Source organism: Drosophila tropicalis, unplaced genomic scaffold, assembly GCF_018151085.1.
Source record: "Drosophila tropicalis isolate 14030-0801.00 unplaced genomic scaffold, ASM1815108v1 contig_4, whole genome shotgun sequence".
Classification (NCBI taxonomy): Eukaryota; Metazoa; Arthropoda; class Insecta; order Diptera; family Drosophilidae; genus Drosophila; species Drosophila tropicalis.
The window spans coordinates 1,827,897-1,852,566 of record NW_027172862.1 but is presented as its reverse complement, the minus strand read 5'-3'; the positions used below and the strand labels follow the sequence as shown (position 1 = coordinate 1,852,566).

At 32.6% G+C, this 24,670-nt stretch overlaps 3 protein-coding genes across 3 annotated transcripts in view; 1 reads left to right on the top strand and 2 right to left on the bottom strand.

Moving 5' to 3' along the window:
- The first annotated feature begins 9,346 nt into the window (after window positions 1-9,346).
- Window positions 9,347-11,933, top strand: Parg (Poly(ADP-ribose) glycohydrolase). Its single transcript, XM_068285052.1, has 3 exons — window positions 9,347-9,556; window positions 9,623-10,289; window positions 10,369-11,933. Exons 1-3 carry the CDS (start codon window positions 9,460-9,462, stop codon window positions 11,771-11,773), a joined length of 2,169 nt encoding a protein of 722 aa, XP_068141153.1. The 5' UTR covers window positions 9,347-9,459; the 3' UTR covers window positions 11,774-11,933.
- An 898-nt stretch (window positions 11,934-12,831) lies between these two features.
- On the bottom strand, window positions 12,832-15,136 carry Ilp7 (Insulin-like peptide 7). The gene is made up of 3 exons (XM_068285277.1): window positions 14,899-15,136; window positions 13,075-13,256; window positions 12,832-12,992 (listed from the first exon to the last, which is right to left on the bottom strand). The coding sequence occupies exons 1-3, from the start codon at window positions 15,039-15,041 to the stop codon at window positions 12,832-12,834; spliced, it is 486 nt and encodes a 161-aa protein (XP_068141378.1). The 5' UTR covers window positions 15,042-15,136.
- Window positions 15,137-21,038: 5,902 nt separating this feature from the next.
- Window positions 21,039-24,670, bottom strand: part of AstA-R1 (allatostatin A receptor 1) — a 98,807-nt gene continuing 95,175 nt past the window's right edge. Inside the window, exons 8-11 of the mRNA XM_068285127.1 lie at window positions 23,365-23,440; window positions 22,957-23,112; window positions 22,780-22,885; window positions 21,039-21,985 (exon numbers count right to left, since the gene is read on the bottom strand). Of these exons, the coding sequence (XP_068141228.1) occupies window positions 22,784-22,885; window positions 22,957-23,112; window positions 23,365-23,440 (334 nt within the window). The 3' untranslated portion in view covers window positions 21,039-21,985; window positions 22,780-22,783. The remainder of the gene's footprint in view (window positions 21,986-22,779; window positions 22,886-22,956; window positions 23,113-23,364; window positions 23,441-24,670) is intronic.

Here is a 24,670-nt window from a genome sequence, read left to right as displayed (position 1 = left end):
AATCTCTCTCTCTCTCTCTATCTCTCTGTAGCTGCCTCTCTTTTGTGTATCTGCATCTGTGTGTTAATTATTACAAAGCGTCAGCTTTGATTAAAAGAAGCAATGGAAGTAAAAGATACAAAGCCTAGGCCTAGAAGATTCACTCAGATTCAAGTTTGTACATATGTACATGTGTATGTATGTATGTATGTGTGTATGTACTTTGTCTTTAGGAGTATATATTATAAAAGGTTATAGACCAATACAAAAATGAGTTAATAAATAAAGAAAGATTTCATCTATGTATCACATTTTTGTTGCATTAATTCTTGGCAATGCATAGTCAATGGAATCAGATAATATTAATGCTAGGCTGATCCTCAGTTTTTTGTTTTACTTTTTATCTATACAATAAATCTTTTAACACACACGTATGTACATATAGATGTACATATGCATGTATGTAGATGTGTTCATATTGAGATAGTTAGGGGAGAAAGAAAGAGAAAGCATCTCGATACATTATATAACTTTGTTTTTTAAAAAAAAGTAAAATAAAATAAAATGAATAACATTTGTATATATTTTTTTGCCTTCTGTTAAAAATTAATCAATTTTCAATGTCAAACATTTCTCATAATTTTTTGGTTAATATTTCTTTTTGTTTTTTTGAGAATTTTCTGAAATTGAATTGAAAAGTTTTCTTGGCGTCAAATGGGTTAGCTGCGACAGCGACGGCGAAGGGGGCGGCAACGGCAGCAGCAGTGGGCGATGCGGCAATGTCGATGTCGACGGGGCGTGTCAGGTTTTTAGTTGTTTAATTTGATTTTTACTTAAATTTATTATACAATTCCCCCTTTTTGACATACACTCGCATTTGTATGTATGTATGTATACATATACAATGCACATGGCCATACATACATATTTATAGAAGTGTGTGTTAATCTGTCTGTGTGTGTGTGTGTGTGTGCGTATCTGACATCAGCGACAACAATAACAAAGCAACGTGCGCGCAAAAACAAAAGCCAAACCAGTAAACACGTCAGACTACCAAAACCACAAACAACAACGAAAGAAACAAAGAGAGAGAGAAAGAGAGGAAGGCCTAAAGAGAGAACTTTTTTTGTGCTCTCATAATTACCGGCTGGTAGTTTTCCAATACATTAAAAGCTCGAACTTCAAATACCCTTACATACATACATATGTATGTATATAAAACTCTCTCTGTATGTATAAGGAATGAATATATTCATTATAAATAAATAACTGTGAAAAGTTATTTTTATTGTCCTAGTTACTATATTAAGAGTGATAGAAAATTAAGTGTCGGAAGTTTCTATAGTACAGGTTAAAAAAAGTCAGTGTACTATAAATATCATGTGTTTTTTTCTTGTCTTTGTTTTGTGAGAGTGTGTGTGTGTGTGTGTTTGTGTGACGTGTGTGTGTGCTTTTGCTTGGGTTTTTGCTTTTGCCATTGTTTATTATTATTTCAATTTTTGTTTTTGCTTTCTTTCTTTCTTTCTTTCTTTCTTCTTGGTTTTTGGGGTTTGCGTGGCAATTGAAAATGACACGTGAGCTTTCAATTGAGAGAGTTCACACAGAGAGTGGGGAAAAAAAGAGAGAGACCAAGAGTAAACAAGTTTTATGATTCTCAGTGTCTGCATTTTGCATTTGTTTTTGCTTTACTTTGCAATGGCAACACCCCAATAATTTGTCTCTCTCGTTTCTCTCTCTCTCTCTCGCGGTCGACAGTCAACCATTTTAATCTCTCTCTCTCTCTCTTTCTGACTACCTCTGCTGCTTGTCTCTCTTTCTGCAGTTTGTTATGATTTTGTTTGCTGTCGCCTTGTCTGATAAAAAACCACCTCCTCAGTCTCCGCCAGGTCCCAGTGGTTTCATCACCACCTCTACCACCACTATTCAGCACCACTCACCCACCAAAAGCGCTGGTTATATGCCGTTTCGTTTTTGTTCACTTCGCTTACTCAGTTCAGTGTTTTTTCGTCTCTCTCTTTCTCTTTATTATTGTAGGTCATAAATGCATTCACATGACTGCATTTGGCTTGTTGGTAGTGCTTGAGAGAGAACGAGAGAGCCAGAGAGTGAATACGCGTCACCTAAAGAGAGCTTAAACTGTGCTTGTATGTGTGGGTGTTATTGTTTGCGGACCTGTGTTTGTATGTATGTGTGTATTTGTTTGTCTGAGCTACGTGTACAATTGCCATGCTCTAATTTAGCTCAAAGCTAACTGATCGGGCATATGCGACTTTAACAAGCATCACGTGAACATTAAATGTGTTGACTACACTACACAAAAACGGCCCTAGCCCATTCTATCCTGAATTTGTTTCAAAATTTTGCAATACATTGTTTCCCATATGGAACTACATGGCGTATGAGTAATGTCATGTAATGATTACTGTCATTTTAAGAACAGATACTACTGTATTTGCTATCAGTTTCAATTAAATTCCAGTTAAAATCTATAAAACTTATCAAAATTTGAAAATACTTGGAAAAATGATCAAACATCAATAAACTAACTGGAACTATATACAAATATAAACTTTAGCCCTATAAAAATGTTATATAAAATAATTCTCATGTACATTAAGGGTTAATATTTCAGTAATGAATAGGTACATAAATCATCTTTGAAAATCAAAAGGTTTGAGCAATGATCTAATCTCGTTGGCGATTTATTGATGTGTCGAGAAGATTCGCAGAAGTTAATAAATTAATTTAATCACTTTTCAAATTAACCAATCGAAATTTAATAATTCGAATAATATAGGTACATATTGATTAATCATATTTGAATCAGAATTTGCATAAAGATTTTTCTCTTTGATTTGCATTCTCATTTATTTTTTTCTTCTGTCAGTTGTCTTCATAGTGCTCTTCTTTTGTTGCGATTTCTCAACAGGCGACAAACAAATTAAGTTCTTCGTTGATAAGTCAAACACAGATACATACATATTTACATATACATATGTATATGTATATGTATGTATTGACCATTGGGCGTTAGTAGTAAAAGCCACCCTAATACCAAAACCCTAAACAAGAGGAGACCCAAACGAAACCACACAGACTAAATGGCACACTCCATACTGATTACTTTGTGTGTGTGTGTGTTTGTGTGTATGTGTGTGTGTGTTTGCCTTTGAACGTTTGTTTTGTATGCCTCTTTGGGTTGACTAAACTAGAACGCGAGCTGATAAGCCAAAATGAGTAATACACCCAAAAGATATATATGTATTATATGCATGTCCATGTAGATACAGTGACTCCAAGATTATTGCCTTCATTTGCCTTTGTGTTGCCATTTTAACCCAAATTCGTTTAGGAAATTCAAAATTCAACATTTTCAAAGTAATTAATTGTTTCTAAACTAGCTATTACCTAAGTTGCTTAAATGAGGACATTTTCAAGAAACATACATATTTAGATATATGTATATGTACATATGTATGTATATATATATATATATATATGTATATGCCTATAAGATAAGGTCATTAGTTTAATAAGTACTTAAGAAATAATTTCATTTAAAAATATTGAAAACTGTTCAATTACTTCCCAATTACTGATAATGATGTAGTCCGGAATTCAATCAGATCTAATTCAAAAAACCAAACCAATCTTGAGTAACGTTTTCGAAAACGCCGTTTTTAGTTTCAAATGTCTCGAAGTTTTCACATGTCTCTGACAATTTAATTAGAATAAGATAGATTTTAAACAATTCGTGTTTTACTTAACTTCTTAAACCCATATAAACACTTTTCAAAGCTTAAACCATTTGAGAATCACAAATAAATAAAGCTTTGAGCCACTGTTCATACACAATGTATGACTACATATGTATGTACATACGTATGTACATATGTATGTATGTATGTATGTACATACCTTACGGCAATGCATTGTCATGGGGGAATGGTGGGGAGAGTAAACCAACTATTTGTATTGAGTTGGCATCTCTGTTATTGGCACAGACAAAAACAATTTGCGATTTGCATTTACATTGAAGTAGCCCAAAACCTGGGCTCATGTAAAGGTCGTACAATGACTTTGCAAGCCACAAAGAAAAAGAGAGAGAGAGAGACAGAGAGAGAAATGTGCAAGAGAGTGTTTGACTCAGCTCAGGTGTCTGTTGCAGTTTGCATTTGCTGTATGAAATAATTGCAACCGTCAATTTTATATACCCTAACTTTATAAGATTTTCGCCTTACTTAAGTTCTTGGACTAAAATAAGGGACTAAAACAAAAATGTGTATTCCAGTTCCTTATGAGCTTTGAGGTCAGAAATATATTTAGTTTAAATTTAAGAAACATTTGCATTGAAATACATATGTATTTATGTTTTGTTTGTATTTTCCTTAGAAAATGAAATATTTTGACATTGAAAGAAATTGTTTGTTAAATTTCAAATGACGCCCACCACAGTGAAAATATACAGAAAGTAGAAAAAAAAAAAAAAAAAAAATACAAAGAGCTTTAAAAACGAAAAGTGACAACAAAATATAAAAATTGCAAATAAAAACAAAATCCGAAATCGACAACAACAACAACGAAAACAAAAAAAAAAAGAAAATCGTTTTCGTATTTTGCACGTTTTTAAAATAAAATTAAAAACAAAAACAAAAGGCGCGATGGTAAGTCAAGAAGGCCTTAACCCCAATAAAAATTGTAAAAACAATTATAAACAAAAAATACGCATATCGTACATGTATATAGCTAGATATTAAAAACAATATGTATGTGTTTCTATGTGTGTGTGTGTGTGTGTGTGTCATTTTGTGTAGGAGTATATGTATTTGCAGCGAAAGTAATGGAATGCCAAGTGGCGCCACTTTATAATGTCTCACAACGAATTTATATACACTAATAACCAGACTTAAATTCTAATACTTAAAATTCAAAGGTTTTTTTTTGATTTTTCAAAATTTATATAACCATTTCAAAATAAACAAATCGTTGCCAAAGTTTATTTAAAAAGCAAGCCTAATTGTTTCAAGGCTGTTTCGTTTTTTTTTTTAAATGTTAAAAAATAAATTCAAAAAAATGTCTGTAGTCTTAACTAATTAATCACAAGCCTTTTTTACGTTTTTGTTTTATGTTTTCAACTCATACACTCTATTTCCAAACTTTTTGAACTAATTAACAAATATGCATACTAAAATTCTTTTATTTCCTTTTTAGTTATAGTTGCATGATCAAAAAGTTGACTCAATGTACATACATATCGTTTTTTTTTGATATCTTATCAATCAGTTTAATACTATAGAGAGAAGAAGGTGAATACTGATCCATTTTCTTGTGTATTCCTTTTTGCTGATATCCTTTCTCATTGTATCCTCGATATTATAGACTCGATAATATACAATGTATGCTCATACATACAAACATAGGTACAGATGTATGTATGCATTTCCCCTCTCTATCTTATTTTGTCATTGTGTCTCGCCCCCAGGAAGTAGATAAAACCCAAAAATTAAAAAAAAAAGTAAATAGATTATTTATGTACATATGTACATACATACATACATATGTATGTATGAAACCAAAATCGAAAAATGGATACATAAGTATTTATTAGAGAAATAATTATAAAGAATTTATAGACAAATGTGTGAATGCTTATCTTAAAAGTTATTTGTAAAAGCTTGAAAATGTAGCAATTAAATTTTTTAAAATAAAATATATGTAAATATTTCAATCAAGATAAACAAATTTACATACATATACATATGTATGTATGTACATATGTATATTTTTTTGTGTGGATAAATGTCAAGATGATTAATTTTTATATCACAAATTCGCACATGTGTAGATCAAATGCAGTTGAAATACTACAAATGTATAAATGTATGTTTGCATGTATTTATGTTTGTACATACATAAATCACTTCCTTTAGTAGTCCTGTTATACGTACATAGCAATATTTGAAGACATGGCCATAGACAAGCAGTTGGGTGGTTGTTGTGCTCTCTGAATGAAAAATCTCATAAAGTCCAAAAATTTCATAATTCATTGGCGTTTTAAAACAGACATGAACAGTCACGCGCTTAAGCAGTTTTCTTCTCTCTCTGCCTTGTTACTCCCACTCCCACTTCCACTCCCACACACACTTTCTCTCTCTCTCTCTCTTTCCGCCTGTTTCAACTCTACGGTTATTTGTCATTTCGTTTTTGCATTTCTCGCACAGTTGTTAAATAATAAACCTTTCCTTTCCCCTCCCTCTTTTTTTTTTTTTCGTTTTTGGTTGATAAATGAATTGTTCTTGTTTTTTTTTTTTTTTTTGATTTTGTTTTTGTTGTCGCCAACGCGACTAGTCGCACGTATGTAGGAGATGAAACAGCAATTGCAATTCTATAAATAGCGAGAGAGACAGAGAAATAGAGAGCGAGAGGAAGAGAGATTGAGAGAAAGGCAGGCTGTTTGGCAAGGAGGTGTGGCTCCACGTGTAGCATGGCTTGATTTCCTTTTCTGATTGTATCGTTTTTTTTTCATTTTATTTTGTTTTTGTTTTCCTTGCCTTTGTTTTGCAATTATTTTTTGTTTGTTTCGCGTTTTTTGTTCTCAAATTTTTTATTTTTTTTTTTGTTTGTTCGAGCGACCTTGAAATATCGGTGTGAGAAGCCAACAGCATCGACGACATCTACATACATACATATGTATGAATGTATGTACATATATTGCACATAGAGAAAGATGTACACAGATCTTAAATGTACAATATAAACATACATATGTACATATGTACAAACAATGTATGTATGTATGTATGTACGTATTCCCGTAGATACAGATACATTCATACATATGTATGTACATACATATGTATGTATTAGGGTTACTCACAACTGTCAATGAAAAATAGAATAGTCGGTGACTAAGTCTTTGTTAGATCATATTGTTAGATTATGTACATATGTAGATGGGTATGTACATAGCTACATATATTACACATACATTACCGTTACATCTCTTACGAATGTTTCTATTTCTAAACTTTAGATTCCAAACTAATTGTTGAATCAACATTAAAGGACTTAATATTATGTATGATGAATTGTTCCGATTAGGTGTAGCCTCTTGTACAACAATTTTGACCTTGAAAAATCTATAAATTGCAGAAACATTTTGCATGTTTGCAAACCATTATTAATTTGTTTAAACAAACATAAAGTTGTGCGAGGCCTGGGGATCACCTGATCGATCACCCCTATATATGTATGTACATATGAATGTATAAGTAGAATTGTTATAAACAATATTTTCGGGCAAACACACACAAGAAACAGTGTATAAGAAGAAAGAAAAAAAATGCAGTCAATGCTGACTGCGCTGTTGGCGTTTGTTGCTCTGCTTTGCTAGCGGTTGATTAGGTATTAGTTCATACTTGAGGTGACCTTGAAAAAGTTTACTAACATTTCGATACTCGCCACCCACCGTTTGTGTAGCACCCCCCATCATCATATACACACCTCCCGTTGTCAGCAGAAAGGCACCCACCACCCCACTAACACACACACACACACACTCTCTTTCCTAATTTTTCACCTATGTATGTATTTAATTATGATTTTTTTTTGTGTTTTTCTGTTTTCTTTCTTTCTATTTTCAATTTTCTCTTTATTGCAACAATCATATGTTTTGTTGTTGGCACCTGATTGTGCCACCCCGACCCCCAAGCATTCTAACAACCACCAACCGCAACCACAACCACAATACCACCCACCAAAACCATATTAGAAGCAAGAGTGAGAGAGAAGGAAAGAGATAGAGTATTTCTAGGTGATGGTCAAGGCAACGACTACGACGCAAATTTGAAGGCTAAACGCAGAGAGACAGAGAGCCAACAACAGCATAAGAGAGATGCAAGACGAGATAGCAGCAGAGAATGCGAGAAGAGGGAAAGGGAGATAAATCGAATTTGATATACCCTGTACAACTAAACAGAAATATTCTTTAAGTGGTTTAACAATAATATGTATTAATATTCCAAGTTTTGAGTTTTTGAACTTGGTTCAGAGCTTCGTTGGAATTAGAGGATATCTGCAAAGTCGACGATTTTAGACATAAAAATTGTATTCTTTTTTGCTTCTTCGTTTTGTTGCGTTCATTTGTTTACGCCATGCCCATGTGACGCCTCCGCATAATAAAAAAGAAAGGAAAGAAAGAAGAAAAGTGCGCAGCTTGTTGATTAGAGCCGCCGCCTTCACCTCTCCTTAACCAGTAAACGGATTCTACTGCCTCACTCTCCCTCTCTGCCTGTCTCTCTTTCGCACCCTGGCACAAAGTGAAAAGTCGCCGCAGCGATAAAAGTCTAATGAACTTTTGATGTGAAGAGGTAGAAATTCTATGTATGTATGTACATATGTACGTATGCATATAAAAAATAAAACAGTTTGATTTATTATTTAATTCTTACATTTTTTATGTACATACATACATACATTCACAAATGAATAGCTTTCCCTTTTGCTCTCACATGCACTATGCACGTGTACTTTTTGTAGTTGTGGTATGTGACGTCATTAGCGATGAGAGAGGCTTAGAAATTTCATACAATACTCATGCAATCATTTTTTTTTTTCCGATCAACAAAATTTGTAATTGTTTATTGCCTTATTGTTGCATTTATAAAAGTTCAGGTGACACAATTAAACAAAAATCGCGCATACGTACATATGTATGTATGCAACAATGTCTGTGCATACATACAAATATGGTTTATATTTGTTATTTTATTTGAATTTTTGGCGAGAATCGGCAAATGACACCGCGGCGCACTATTTTTTGTACTATTCCGTTTCTAATGGAGGGTATATAAGGCCTAGCCAAAGTTTCTAGTAACAAACAGAATTCCATGCACACAATAAGTATCAATGATGCAAAAAATATTATTTATTTGTGATTAGATTAAAATATTATAGATAATTTAATTTTTTACGGTAAATAAAATATGTATTTAAGTTTCTATACATTCTTTATTAATATATTATTAATAGATTGGATATAAAAAACGTCTACTATACATAGTTACAGCTTTTTCTACATATTTTTCCGCAAATAGTTTTTTGCAGTGTGTACACACTTTGCAAATATTGATTCATATGGAGAAACTGTATTTTCTGATTGTTAAATGCTTGTTTGGAATTGGGAATTTCTTTGCAAAGTGTTTATTTAAAAATATATTTTGCAATTTAAACAATTTATAACTGTTAAACGTTTAAAAACAAAATTATAAGTAAGCTTCCCATGTAGATGGTTATCTACATGTGTAGAATCTCGGTGACTCATCTACTAGTTAACATTAACAGAGACTTAACAGACGGTATGCTATAACAGTGCTGCATGTAAACAGATGACAACAAAATCGTAATTTTCATTAATATTATTATTGAATGATAATAGATAATTTGGCGGGTCATCAAGTGTAAACATTTGAAGTGCAAACAATGGAGACCACAAAGCGGGACGCTGCCTGCGATGGTGGCTCCAATGAGCCAGTCGCCGGCTCTGGGTCACCACAGAGAACAACAACAACAACAAACGGTGGGAAGTGGAATAAAGAATCAAATGGAGTTACTAACACTTTTCCATTTTTGTCCATTTTTATAGGCGATGTCTCCACGCAGTCGCCGCAACATTGGCGCGGACAACCTATTGAGGCCATTCATCGAGGCTTACAGCTGTTCGAGTTGGAGCACTTGGGACCGGTTCAGCCCAGCGGTTTGCACAGAGTTCTCTACAAGCATCCCATTTGTGAATCAGTTAATGAGGCTCCACGCCCCCTTAAATCAGCACCCAAATGGGATGCACAACATGTGCGTCTGCCCTGTGCCGAGGAGAGTAAATATCCGCGAGAAAATGCCGATGGTTCGAGTGAGATCGATTCACGCTGGGAGATGATCGAACGCGCCCTTTTGCGTCCCATATCTAATAGCAAGCAATTGGAGGCGGCAATTCTATCATACAATACCACATACCGAAATCAATGGAATTTCCGTTCGTTGCACAAACTTCTGCGAGAGGAATTTGATAAGAGTGAGGCGCGTGTCTTCTTTGAGGATCTGTTGCCGCGCATCATACGCTTGGCATTGCGTTTGCCGGAGCTAATCAAGGCACCAGTGCCGCTGCTAAAGCAATATAAGACCGCGGCCTTAACACTCAGTCAGCAGCAGATCTCCTGCCTCTTGGCGAATGCATTTCTCTGTACATATCCTCGACGAAACACGCTCAAACGGAAATCGGAATATAGCACATTTCCAGATATCAATTTTAATAGGTAATTCTTGTTGATTCTATGAATGATTCTGTCTCAATTTTATATTTCTATGACGTCTTTAACTTTTTCTGCATTGTAGACTCTATCAAACGGAATGTCCTTCCGCATTGGAGAAACTTAAATGCATTTTCCATTACTTTCGCCGTGTTTGTCCAACAGAGATGGATTCGAGCAATGTGCCAACCGGTTGTGTGACATTTGTGCGTCGCAGTGCTAAACCGGAAATTCAACAGGATTGGTCAACGAGTGAGGCACCCTTGGGCAATGTACCATTATACATTAATGCTGCTGGAACTATCGAGGATCAGGGTATTGGCCTGCTGCAGGTAGATTTTGCTAATAAATTTCTTGGCGGCGGTGTCCTCGGCCATGGCTGTGTCCAAGAGGAGATACGCTTCGTAATCTGTCCCGAATTGATTGTTAGCAAATTGTTTACGGAATGCTTGCGGCCACATGAAGCGCTCTTGATGGTCGGTGCGGAGCGCTATAGCAATTACACCGGTTATGCCAGTAGCTTTATGTGGGCGGGCAATCATGAGGATCTTACCCCCAGAGATTCATCGAGACGCCGTCAGACTGCCATAGTGGCCATTGATGCATTACAATTTCGCGAGACATCTATGCAATATCGTAAGGATCTAATGGAACGTGAATTGAACAAGTCGCGTGTGGGATTCCTGCCTTGGATGTCCACTCTATCGCCGGGCATAGCCACTGGGAATTGGGGATGCGGTGCCTTTGGCGGTGATCCCCATTTGAAGGCTCTGCTCCAATTAATGGTATGCGCTGATTTGGGGCGACCTTTGGCCTACTTCACCTTTGGCAATGAACAGCTACGTGACGATTTACATGCCATGTGGCAACTGTTTCGCAATCGAGGAACAACTGTGCAGGAATTGTGGCTCCTCTTGCGTCGTTTTGATCAGCAATTATCAAAAAAGAACACGAATCTCAATCTATATGATTTTTTAAGAGAGGAATTGTTAAGAACAACGAAAGTAACAACATGTGCTTCAACTTCTGCATCTAGTTCCAATGTGACTCCAACAACAGGCACATCCGGCTCAGTGGTTACTTTGATTGATAGTGAAATTTCTTCGGGGGATGATGATGATAATGATGATGCAGCAATCATTAAAATTGATGATGATATTGATGAAAGTGATAATGTACACAATGCTGACGAAGTGGAGCTAGTGGCTAATGACGATGAGGAAGAAACAAATGCCATGATGATGGCTGCTAGCTTGGATTCACATCCCTCTGAGAAACAAACGCCACCACCACAAAAGACACGACAATTGACTCTACTGGAGATGCTGGACAATCATTATGAGAAAGGACAAACGCCAGCTGGTTCCAAACGGCCACGCCACTCGGCCTCCTCTGCTGGATCATCAACAACAACAACACCAGCAACCATGAAATGCCGCAAGGAGAGTTTAGATGACTTGGATGCCAGCAGTAGCAATAATCCACGTTAGAAATTCCTTGAAATTCATATACCAAAATTTGTATCTTTCTCTATTATAAAATCATAAAATAGAGGCAGACAAAAACACACAGATAGCAAAAGAACGAAAGAGAGAGAGCGATAAAGAGAGAAAGCAAGATGGTGACAGAGCTTTAAAAGCTAAAAATAATTTGATAAATTCTTTTTTAAAACAATTATTGTAGAACAATAAATTCCAATGCAATAGTAAAACAAAAACAAATACCTAAAAATTCAAAATTAAACTCAGGTGTGCAAATTAATACTCCCTTGTTATAAGCGAAAATCTTGTTAAATTGAGACAACAAACTATATTGTGTTATATATATTCTTATATACTTAATATACATTTAAGTGATAAGCAATAAAAATAATGTCAAAAAAGAATTGTACATAATAGGAAATTTCATACAAAAACTTAATTTATAAATATTTATTTTCAAAAGCACACACAATTTGCATTAAGTTAAATCTTTCGAATAAAAACTATGTAAAATTTAATAATTCCCATGACTTAAGATAAAAATAACAAATCAATTTATTGCTAAATAGAGTAGAGTAATGGAATTTCTTTTGCCAATATAATGTTCATTGAATTTCAAATATTGTAAATAATCTCTCATTCCAGAGAATATAAATATACATAGATTAGATTAGATAAATATATATACATATATAGACGGCATATAATTTATTAATTTGTATTCAATATAGTAAATGATTCAAAGATTTATAACCAAACAATATTGTTCGATTAGTAAGCAAAACAAGAAAGAAATATTTAAATAAATCAATAACAAGATTTTGACTTAGATTTATAATATATATGTATATTTATGGCTTGTAGAACTTACTGTAGAATAATTTCCTTCAGAAATTTTATATATGTATGTATATACACAGACAACACACACACACACAAACATGTATATACACAGGAAAAGGAAAAAAAATGTTGAAAAATTGCATTGCATATATATTTGTTTTTGTTTTAGAAGTTAATCTGTATATAATCTGAATTTTTGTTTCAATTTTTAAATTCAAAGCGATTCAGTAATGATTGCGCCTCTTATTGGATGGACAATACTCGGCATATTCCTCCCAGGTACAGCCCACCTTGGTGCAACATTCATTGGTAATCGATGGAGCGCCAGATCGTCGTGTCCGCAATAACATATTGGCATAGTTCACATGCAACCAAGTGGAGGCAGCTGAACCAGCTAAAGACACATAAGAAAAACATATAAGAAAACCAAAAATGTCAAATGAATAATAAATTTTTGTTTCTCTTACGATTTGCAGAATTATTTATGCTACGCTTTATCCAGGCCTCATCGTTGCCCGTCCGTTTGCGATTACGCCGCGTCAGACGATAAATATCCTTTTCACAGGCCCAATACAATTGACGTATCAATTTGTCGCGGCATCGCGAATGCGTCTCCTGATGCCACACATTCTCCCAATCCGATTGAGATCTATGGAATTTGATAAAAAAAAATAATATATAGACATTAGTTTTTAGTCTAGAGTCTTTAAAAATGTTCTTTTGTTCTGCAATATTTACATTAATCGTGATGTTTAGTCAAATACTTTAATTATCTTGTGTGAAAGTAAGAACTAATGTTTTTGTTAAACCATAAATCAATTTTTTCTAATTTGTCTTATCTGCTTTTAAAAAGTTGTTTTTAATTTAAGTGATATCTTTTAAGTTTTATCTTAATTTAATCGGAATTTTGCATATTTTAATGGCATTTTTAGATATTTTCAAAGATTAATTTCCATTCGATTCAAAAAAAAAAAAAAACAAATTCGTGATTGTACATTAAAGATTTTTATGAAATTGTCCAAACTTCAAGTTCTCAAGATTCTTCAAAACAGATTATTCTAATTTGAAAGTAACGACATGAATTATCCAAATAATTTAACTTAATTAGTCAATGAAACTAAGGTTTCTTAGAATATTTTGCTGTTCTTTGAAATTTTTTGTCTTGTTTGAGAAAATAACTTGAAAAAAAACTAAAAAATTAAAAGCATTAAAATAATGTAAAACGTTCAAAAATCGCTTACAATTTGTCAAAGTTAAAATATTTAAGAATTTTACGAATTTTTAAAATTATTTCCTCAATTTCTTCACTCAATGGTTTTTTTTCGCAAATTAAGTAAATTTCTTTGTAAATTGTGGTAAATTTTCGTTTTAAAACTAAAAACCTCTTTTAAAGGAACGCTTGTTTTCGTTTCATTCAGTACGCTTGCCTTTTATGTCGCCTATTATATCAATTTTTATTTTTAAAATTAGTTTTATGAAATTTTAAAAAAGGTTTTTGAGCGTTTTGTAATTTAAAAAGGATAAATCAATGCCTCTTGCTAGAATAATCTTGAAGATAAACGCTTTTTTCAAATTACGAGGGCGAAAGAGGGTGTGGCAAAAATTCGAAATAAACTTGATCACTTTACTTACTAGAAGAGCCTACATACAAAATTTAGTGACTTTCGTTTTAATAGGCTCTGAGATCTAGGTGTTTATACAGACGGACAGACGGACACTAGATCGTCTCGGCTGTTGATGCTGATCAAGAATATATATTATATATATATAAGTTTCCTTCTGCCTGTTACATACATTTTGGCGACTTTAATATACCATTCGACCCTTTGGGTGCATGGTATAAAAAGACAAACTAAAGATAATAGTTTTTGATCGATTTTCATTATTGATCTAATTTTCACATTGGAAAGTGAAAATGTGGAGGTTTTTGAATTGCTACAGGCTATGTTCTAGTCATCCGATCTGACGAATTGTCAATTTTGATTTCAATTAGTTAATTAATTACATAAATTTTAAGTTTTTTTTAGTTGAAAGCGAGAAGTTAATGCGAAAAGATCAAAAGATTTTGGGGAAACGTCGAAAAGGACTCGTTTATAAGAAAACTATTGATACTAAGCCAACTATCAATTGTTGCAACCAATTGTTGACTCTATAAATTACAGTGACTTGGCCTATTTGACTGAGAGTTAGCAGCTCAGCTTAGCCCATTTGGTTAATTTCTTTCACTTTTTGAATATCGATTTCGCTTTCATGTTCGATTCTCCAGGCCAGTCCCAAGCCAGTTCACTTACCGTTCACGGAATAGCAGCTCTAAGCCTTCTTCGGTATGCTGAAGTGCCTCAGTTGTTGTTGGCATTAGCTGCAGGGCTAATAGAAGCATTGCACCGCGTAAAGTCCAGCTTCTGGAACCGGCAATGGGGGCCAAACAAATCATATTTTGGAAAGATTACTTTTCGATTCCTTCTCTCTCTGTGGGGATTAAAGTACTTTATAGGAACACAACAAAAATATTCTCACTGCTGTGCGACTCACACGATGGACACACGGCAACTGAACGAGTTCCATGGCGCGTTGCCCGGTTTTGAATTATAACCGAAAACGGTTCGGACTAAGCTGACCAACCAAAACGGTCCATGGATGATAGTTGTGTGTTGGCGGCGTTTGCATAATTAAATGGACACCACCAACATACATACTCACACACACACACACGCACACACACAACCACAAAATAGGCGATGGTTTCTTATTTGAAGTAATGAGAGGGACCAACACCGACACCATGAGTTCTTAATGAAGACCAACGGCAGCAGCAATTGGCGTTTTGTCCTTTTCGCTGGCACTGGGCTTATTGTCTTGTTTATTTGCTTGGTACCAAACAAAATCAAATTGCATCCCGATCTCGGTCTCGGTTTCGGTCTCAGTCCATGGTGTCCTGTTGCTGGTTGCTGGTTCACCTGTTCTTATTGTCCTGCCTTACAAAATAAACACATAAACTTGTCCATGTTACGATTATGTATGTACACCTCTTTGTTTGCATCGTAAAAATCTGACATGAGTGGGTGCGTATCCTCCTCGCATTGGGATTGCGGGTTTGCGAGATTTCGCATAAAATTTGCAATATTTACTTCACAGTGGTTCATTCAAAAATTTAGCCAAATCTGAAACCATTTTTATTTCATTATTCATCATAGAAGCTGTAAGATTAAGTTGTCAACCAAAGGCAAGAAAGATAGAGTAAGTCATTAATTTTTTATATTTAGGCTTCGGTTCGATAGCCGATAGTCGATCTAACATGACTAACTACATATATACATAAGTACCTAAATCTCAAAGCATATAATTTTTGTACAATCTTGTTAAAACAAAATATCTCATACAATGGGAAATTCAATTATTATTACCTTAAAATCAATAAGTGTCAAAAAAGGAAAAACCATATATAAATGGTCCCGCAGGAAGAACAACTAAGGATAAATATTAAATATTTTCATATAATTTTTATGATTTTATTTATATATGAGCAATCCTTTTAAAGGAGTAGCAGTCCTCAGATCGTGTACATCCTTGTATAGGTCCCCGGAAAGCAACTATCTTAAATATGTTAGCAACAAAAAGCTATATAATGCGGCAAACATACAAAGAATATATATATCTGTATTATACAACTAATCCGTATCCATAATCTAAGAAGTACAGCATTCTTCGAGAACAATCTTATAATGGCGCCTTATTATGAAAACGATCAATATACTGAAAACTTGCTGCCATCAGGCCTTTTTCCACCAGAAGCATTTTTACTGCTGGATAGAAAAGGATTCATCCAGAACAGCTGTGCTTTACCACCTCTACAGAGGCGCAACAAAAGAAACAATTCTAGAAACTCATCTTCAAGATCAGAACTGGAGATTCGACAAATCTATATCAATAGTAGACCCTAGCGCTGACACCAAACAGTTCTGGTGGCTAAATGAGACTCTACCATAGAGTTTATTCCTTTCCCTTTCTTTTCCCACTACTTTTATCTAAATAGATATATATGTATAAGTAACATATAAATAAAATTGTTAATAGAATTATATTTGCTCACCAAAAGTGGTATAAAACTTAAAAACATAAACGCTAGAGAGCTCTAGTGGAGACAGAGCGTAGTCCTTAAGTTTCCACTACATTAGTACGATTGTCACCCATTGTATATTGAGTTCACCACCCTTTCATTTTATTGGGGTTGGAAAACGACAAAACATTTTAAGGCTTTTGCACTTACTTAACCCTGGCAAGTCATGGTTTTTGTTCGAATGTTTCGTTTGTAATAATATCCTCAATTTCAAAGCTGAAGTAACTAATTTAACTAATTTTGTAATAAGTATCCTTAGAAAATTAGCATAGGCAGAGGGAACTTTTAAACTTTAAAGTAGGTAATAAAGTGGAAAAAGTCTACAAATTTATAATATTTCGATTGCCTTACACTTTAAAAATTTCTCTATAAATAATAATTGATTCGAAGATCATTTTGTATCCACGGCACATTCCCAAATATTCCATTTTCCTGGACTTGCTTATAGCCTATTTTTGGGGCGAAATTTCAGCCATTTCACAACACTATAAATTAGTACTTTAGAAATTAGCCACTGAAATTAGTGATAAACTTTTCAAATTTTTTAGATTTGAATATTTTTAAAATAGAAAAGCCAAAGAAAATCTTTTATATTTATTTGTGCATAAAGAACAAAATAATTTCTGACATTTTTAAATTATAATTAATCAATTGTTTTTGAAACTTATTATTTTTACCTTATTTATAGTTTTCGGCTTTTGAATTTTTGCGAAAAATTCTTAATTTTCTTATTCTTAAAAAATTGTTTGCTAGATTTTAAATTTTGAATTTAAATATCACTTTTGATAGAAATTTATAGAAATTATTCCAATTAAACCAAATTAAAACCAGAAATGCATCTGAAAGCTGTAAGTCTAAGAGAGATAGCTAGTGCCTTGTCTACTTGAAATTGTTATATATTGAATGGGATTTGTCCCACTGTGCCAGGCTCTGACGTTGGTTAACGCCCACATGCTAGCCAGACCGGGAGTGAGACACTTGCTTGGCTTAATAAATGTGACTGTTTACCAATCTTTAGAATCAATTTGGCTATCCAAAAAAAAAAAAAAAAAAGATGACTTGACAACCAAAAGCTGAAAAAAGAGCCAGTCACAGTCCACGCTCAGTTGGCATTTACGATTCCAAGGAATTGGATCAAACTCACGACCAGTGGAAGGATGCAAAAATCATAGTTGGCTCTATATATAATCTGGATTTAGTTCAATCTGTGTTTGTTTACATAAGTTCAAAGAAAAAAACTGTTTTTCGTTTTGTTAATTCTTTATTAAATTTTGCTTCTTATGCTTATAATAAACAACAAAAACAACAAAAAAATGTAACAGAAAATTCAAAAATATAAATAAATTTCAAAACTAATGAGCTTTCAACATTTTCATTTTTTTTTTTTTTTTTAGTTTGCTCATTTAAACATACATCTTAATATACTTAATATATATTTTTAATTTTGATGTTGTAAATGTTTGCTTATATCTACAAAATATTTTCTTGTTCATTTTCAATTGTTCTAGAGTATTTTCAATTTTTCATAATGAAATTTTCTTAAGGATTTTACTCCTTGTTTTTTTGTTTGTTCATTATTATTATTTTTATTATTATTATTAATTTTCTACTGGATTTTCAATTTGTTCAAATATTGTTCAATTCCACAACTGTGCTAGGAATGCAGTAGGATAACATTTACAATTGCATATGTGTATGCATATACACACAAACACACCCATTCAGTCAACCATCCATCCTTCTACCCACCCACCCACACACACACATACACACACACGCTTTGTCTCATACATACTTCTTTTAAACACTTAACTTATATAGGTCGCTTTTTATTTTCTTTTCAGCTAAATCAAAAATGGAACAAAACTAAGCGAAAATTGACTAATCAAACAACAATCCGAAAGAAATGTATCTCGATTTAATGGTCTTATCTAGGTGAAGTTTATATATACAGGCCTACAAGATTTTTGGTGACGTTATCTCGGGAAGTGTTCTTAACTAATTCGGATACGGCTCAAATTTTTGTCCATTACATTCAGATTTTGTGAAATAATAAGATCTGAGCTTGGAAAATAGACACCCAAAAGTATACTATAGAAAGTTTAAACAATTTTTTCAACATTTTCAACAGATTCAAGAATATAATAAACAATTTGTTAGACACATAAGATTCCCATAATTTAATTATAATTAAAAAGCAATTCTTGTAATTTCTATAGCATACTTTTTGGTTGAAATTTTAATCATTATAGAACCATATCCAAAGTATAAGATATTAAATTCTGCAAATTCTGTAAAATTCTTTTAAATCATATCCAATTAAGTTCAAATAGTAACGTTCTAAGTATAATATTATGTTTATGTTGTGTAATGAAATATAGAAAATGAGGTCATATTGATGTGATGGACAAAAACTAAGTACAGGGCCGTGATCACCACCCCCCAGGTCGGCCTGTGTGTGTGTTTTATTAGAGCATTGCATGAATACATTCAAAAGCCTCTAAACGAAAACCGAACAAAATCTGCAAGATGTCACATTCAGTATGGGAAACCAAGTTATGTCTTTGGACAGTTCAAAGTTGAAGTCCATTAGACTGAATTCTTTTTTAATGCCCCAATACATGAATTCAATTACTTGGAATTGGAATGCAAAAAATAATTGTCAATTCCTTGCATTATGAAACCTGTCTAAACTATTCCCCATCAATTGACATTTTTACTGGTCTTCTTATGGAAATAATTGTTAACAAAAATAATTTATTTAATTACTTAAAAAGGATAACATTAATTAACAAATGCCAAAAATTTGTTCATTCTTTATTCCTGTCAAGGATCAAATGTAAGATGTATTTGCCTTATAAATGTATCTATGCAATTCTCTAGCAAATATAATACATAGTAGTATAGAGTATAACTTTGACATAAATTCTAAATAAACAGCTTAAACAGTTTTGGAACATAAACGTCTTCAAATACATACATACATACATACATAAGTGAGCTGAAATTATAAGTTCTTCAAAATTTAAGCTTCCTTTCCTATTAATTGAACATTAAATATAGTTTAAACTTTATAGACCATTGAAATTTAATGGAAATATGTATATAGATCATATGATCTACATTTGAAGATTTGGAGATTTGTTTGGGGATTTTAAAGGGGAATTCGTTTTTGTATATTAAAGTTTGATTAGTTTTAAAGAAGAAAATTTCTCTCATTTCAGCCCCTCTCCCATGTTTGGCCACTGCTTATCTGTGTCGTCTACTTTGCTCATTCCATTTCCATTTAGATCTTCTAAAAGATTAGCAAATTTCATTAACATTGCATTCCAAACGGCTAAGTAATGCCTATAAACGTTTGTTGTCGACGGAAATGGCTCATGTAAGAGTAAGCAAGATAGCCTATGTTTTGTTTATATAGGACTTAATTTGGTCTTAGCTATATAATTGATTTCATTTCCATTATGGCAAATTAATCAATTTAAATACCAAAAAACCAAATGCTATAATATAGTTTTTGTCCTTTGGTTATCAGTTTTGTAAGGAAGCAAGGAAACATATTAGAAGCACCATCGAAAGATAATGACAAATCGACATTATGTTTTTGGAATCTTAATTTCAATTCGACAAAATGAACATTGTTTTTATACTCTAAGAACTTTTAAAAAAATCTCTTTGTATATGTATATAGTATACACGATTTTCTGCCACAACAATCAATCTATGAAAATAAGCTTTGAGGACAGGATGTCCTAGTACAAGTAATTTACAAGAATCGAATCAGTAATAGAAATGGTAAATCGATAGTTGGTAATAGAAAATTGCCAATAATTTGAGATCAGCTTGAAATACGATCGACTTAAGTTTGAAAACAAAACCCTAAAACGAGAAAAGGCTTGAATATCTCTTTCAAGTGTTGATGGATGTGAAAAAAACAATATATGTATGAATGTATGTATGTATGTATGTATCTTATCTGGGCTTATCTGTCCTTAAAAACACATACTATATACTTCTTAAGGTCTATTTCAATGTAATTTGAGGATCTTTTACAAGCATGTCTTTAGAGAAATAGTTTTTGTATCTGTTCCTTAATTTTCTTCAATGAATTCTCTTAATTAATTAGGGTAATTGTTTAAAACATTTTTACCCTAATGAATGACTTGTGTTTTAACTTTGTAATAGTCATACATTAATGGTTATGTAAGTTTTTTATTTGTATATTATGAATTACAAACTCTAACGACATTTTTATATAGAATTTTTTAGTTTTTTTCTCTCTCTTGATTTTGCGTTTAATTCTAACAATGAAAAAATGTTTTCTTTCTGTTTCATTTTTGTATTTAAGTAATTAACGCTAATGTATTTAGTAGTTGTTTTCTATAGGATTATACATTTTCTTTGGACATTTGTTACTGTTTTTTGTTGTTGCTGTTGTTGTTGTTACTTTAATTTTTTTATCTCCTTCGACTCTGTAAATCACATCGTAAGTATTTAAGTTATATAATGCTTTATACCCTTGCAAAGGCTAGCAAAAGAAGAGACTTCTCTCTCTCTCTCTGTCTATATATATCCTTGATCTGCCATATTTGCAAGAGGACAAAAACTGCGAAATGTCCGTAGTTGATATACAAACATATATAAACCATTCATTTGAGTTTTCCCCTCATTGAGAGTTACAATTAACTACAATTAACTACAGATTATGCAAACTCTTAATATTAAAACACACACAATATTACACAGACACAGTTATACGAATACAATACATACACATACACACACACACACACAGACACAAACACATAGTTATTGAATTACAGGAATTTCCCATTAACATTACAATATACATTTTTGTATTTGCATTTTGTCTTAACACCTAACGCAATTAAATTTAGTGTCATTTCATTGTATTATTTTTGATTTTCTTTTTTTTTTTTTTTTTTTTTTTTTGTTTCAAAATTTCTCACTTAATTATATACATATTACATTCCTTTGTATAATTATACATACACAAAAAAAAAAATGTAAAACATTCTTATTCAACTGGCAAATGGATTATCCTCTCCATTCCGTTCCGCTCGCTGTCATTCCAATTCACATGATAAATATTCTCATGGAGCAGAAATTGCAATTTTAAGTTGAGTTTCAGTTGAATTCATTTAAATATTTTTTTTGCTTGACATTCCCCGTATGACTAATATCAAGATAAAAAATATCATAGAAAACAGAAAATTAATTTGATAAATATTAATCCAAAACTGCAAAGATAAAAAGAGAAAGAATTTACATTATTATGGATTATAAAACTATAGAAATGTATATTAGAAAAGTATTTCATTTAATTGTCATCTTTTTTTTCATAAAAATTTATTCAAATTCCATTTTCTTTTCCCAGAGCAAGTCAACTTGAGATCTGACAAAGATCTTTGAATTAAAATGGACTTCCCAACACTGGAATTCTGGGTAGCAATATAAGCTTGCATACTTTTAGGCATAACTATTAATTGTTTGAGCAATTGTTTAAAAAAAATCCAATATATGTCAAGAGATAATTAGCTATTAAAATAGATGACCTGAAATTATTTATTATTTATCTTCATTCATCAAAATTGATTTTATAATTTAATTTTAAGAAATGTAGAAAATTTTGTATTGTATATTTTTAAATTTGCAAAAAAGGGTTGAAATCTTGAGAAAAAAAGACAATTCTTGAAAGATCTTACGATGGTATGCGAAAATTTGCCTAAATATTAGTTTTAGAGGTTCGAAAATTAAAGTTTCAAGTTTTAATACTAAGAAGTTAAGACGTGAATTCTATAAATCAGTCAAAAATCCACAGAATTACAGATTCGCAAAGTTGAAAGTTTTTAAGAATCGACAAGCAATTTAGTAATTTGGTCATTTTTCATCAATCTGTAATTTGATTGATTGTTCCATTAACTTTCTGAACTTAATGGTATGAAATATCTAATTAAGGTTTGTTTGTTTCTATTTCTTTAAATATTTTATAGTTAAACTAATTGCTTATTTCATAAACTATTTTGAGACTTACCAGCTTAGAGCATTTCAATATTGGACGTTCCGTTGCCGGTTGCAGTGCGTGTGGTCTTAGTTGTCTGCTGATTGGTCATAATTGGTGGAGGGCCGCACCAGACAACCTGAAATCAATGGCCAGTGTTTGGGTAAATATATATGTATTTAGATTTCGTATACTCTCACTATACTTTACCTTACGGAAAGCCTTGCGAAAGTTGTCAGATAGAAAGGCATATAGTATGGGATTAATGCAGGAGTTTGTGTAGGCCAAAACATGTGATATTATTTGAATAATGACCGATAAATGGCTACCGCCATATAAATTCAGAGCCTTCATCACAAGAATGACCTGTCAGAGAAAAGTGGTAGGTATTTAATGACAAATGATTGGCAGCTGCTATTAACAATGTGTGTAAATAGTAAAAGTATCCATTCAAAGCGTTTCGATTTCTAAGCAGATGTGTCAATTCCACTAAATGCTACTTGAGTGCAATTGAAGTTCTGTTTTTGAGTGGCAACAGCTGTTGCCTGCTGTCAAATTGATTTAACACTTTGTTTTTTATATAAATATGTATATTCTATTTGTAATTGATTTACTTACATGAATGGGCAGCCAACAGATGGCAAAGGCCAATACTACCACAACAACCATTCGAGTGACACGTCGCTTGCCTTTGCTACGCATGTTTAATTACAAAAGACAGAGATAGAAAGACAAAAAGAAGGAGGTTTTGTAAATTTAGCATATCTAACATTAAATAGGACTGCACTGCAATTGAGTTTGCTGCATTTTGATTTATGCACTAAAACAACACGGCGTATGCGCAATGCATCATCACGTATACGACGCATTGAACGCATTCAGTACTCCAAATTTGTATGCATAAATATTCTAATTTAACATTATTTATAGCATTTTCCATAAAGTATATACATACATACATATGAATATGGTTATATTTGTGTATCTATGTATGTATGTAGATTACTTTTCACATTTGTCTCTTAACTGACTGCATATGAAAATGCTTTAGAGCAAGCTCTAACCTTAATCTGTGAAGAAAAACCCTTACCTTATTTGCAATATTATAGTTATTATACACAGAGGGTTGTTTTTGGCTAATCTGAATAAAAGTTTTAGCTGTCACCACATTCGCCTAACCTTGTGATTTCAAATTATCTTTTGGGATTGTTATTAAAGAAGCCAAATCATATCGAACCTTCTTATAAAGGGTGTTTATTAAATATCAGTATCACAGGACTACATACCAAATAGGCTTCAAACTAATATATATACATATCTACCACAGTTGTTCTGTTAAGAATTACTTTTTCATTAACATTGAAAAGAAAACAATGCTAATCAAAAATTATTCATTGCATTGAATAATGCTAATGAAAACACAATTTCACAGTAAGTGTAAGTGAGCGACAGCCGTTCTCCCGATCAGCAACTGAGTGTGCGGGTGACAGTGCAGTTCAGTGGGAGAGCAATTCTCTTGCCCTTTGCACATCGCTGGGCCTATAAAAGAAGCTGCACCTGAGGGGGGACGCATCAGATGTTCGAGCTGCATTGCTCAGTGAGGTCAAACTGTTGGAGGTCATCAGGTGACTAAATTATAATACTTACTTATTGTTTTTATTGACAATTTCGAAACTGTAGTTGAATTATTAACTTGCTGAGTCATTCCTAATGCATTACTTTTATAATTCATTGGTCATACAATTTCATTAGCATTGTAATTAAAAATTTTCAAATCAAAAATAATTAAAATTTGCAAAAATATAAAAAAAATTTAAAGAAAAATTAGGAAAAATTCAAAAAATTATAAAAAAGTTAACAATAAAATTTAAAAAAAATTAAAAAATTAGAAAAAATTAATAAATTAAAAAAAAAAATTTTAAAA

Excerpts from the sequence above, each read along its gene's own strand:
- Parg (XM_068285052.1), top strand. The coding sequence starts at position 9,460 with ATGGAGACCACAAAGCGGGACGCTGCCTGCGATGGTGGCTCCAATGAG. Across the intron at positions 9,557-9,622 it reads AACAACAACAACAACAAACG|GCGATGTCTCCACGCAGTCG; the intron begins GTGGGAAGTGGA and ends CCATTTTTATAG. Across the intron at positions 10,290-10,368 it reads CCAGATATCAATTTTAATAG|ACTCTATCAAACGGAATGTC; the intron begins GTAATTCTTGTT and ends TCTGCATTGTAG.
- Ilp7 (XM_068285277.1), bottom strand. The coding sequence starts at position 15,041 with ATGATTTGTTTGGCCCCCATTGCCGGTTCCAGAAGCTGGACTTTACGC. Across the intron at positions 13,257-14,898 it reads GAGCTGCTATTCCGTGAACG|ATCTCAATCGGATTGGGAGA; the intron begins GTAAGTGAACTG and ends CAAATTCCATAG. Across the intron at positions 12,993-13,074 it reads CATAAATAATTCTGCAAATC|CTGCCTCCACTTGGTTGCAT; the intron begins GTAAGAGAAACA and ends TAGCTGGTTCAG.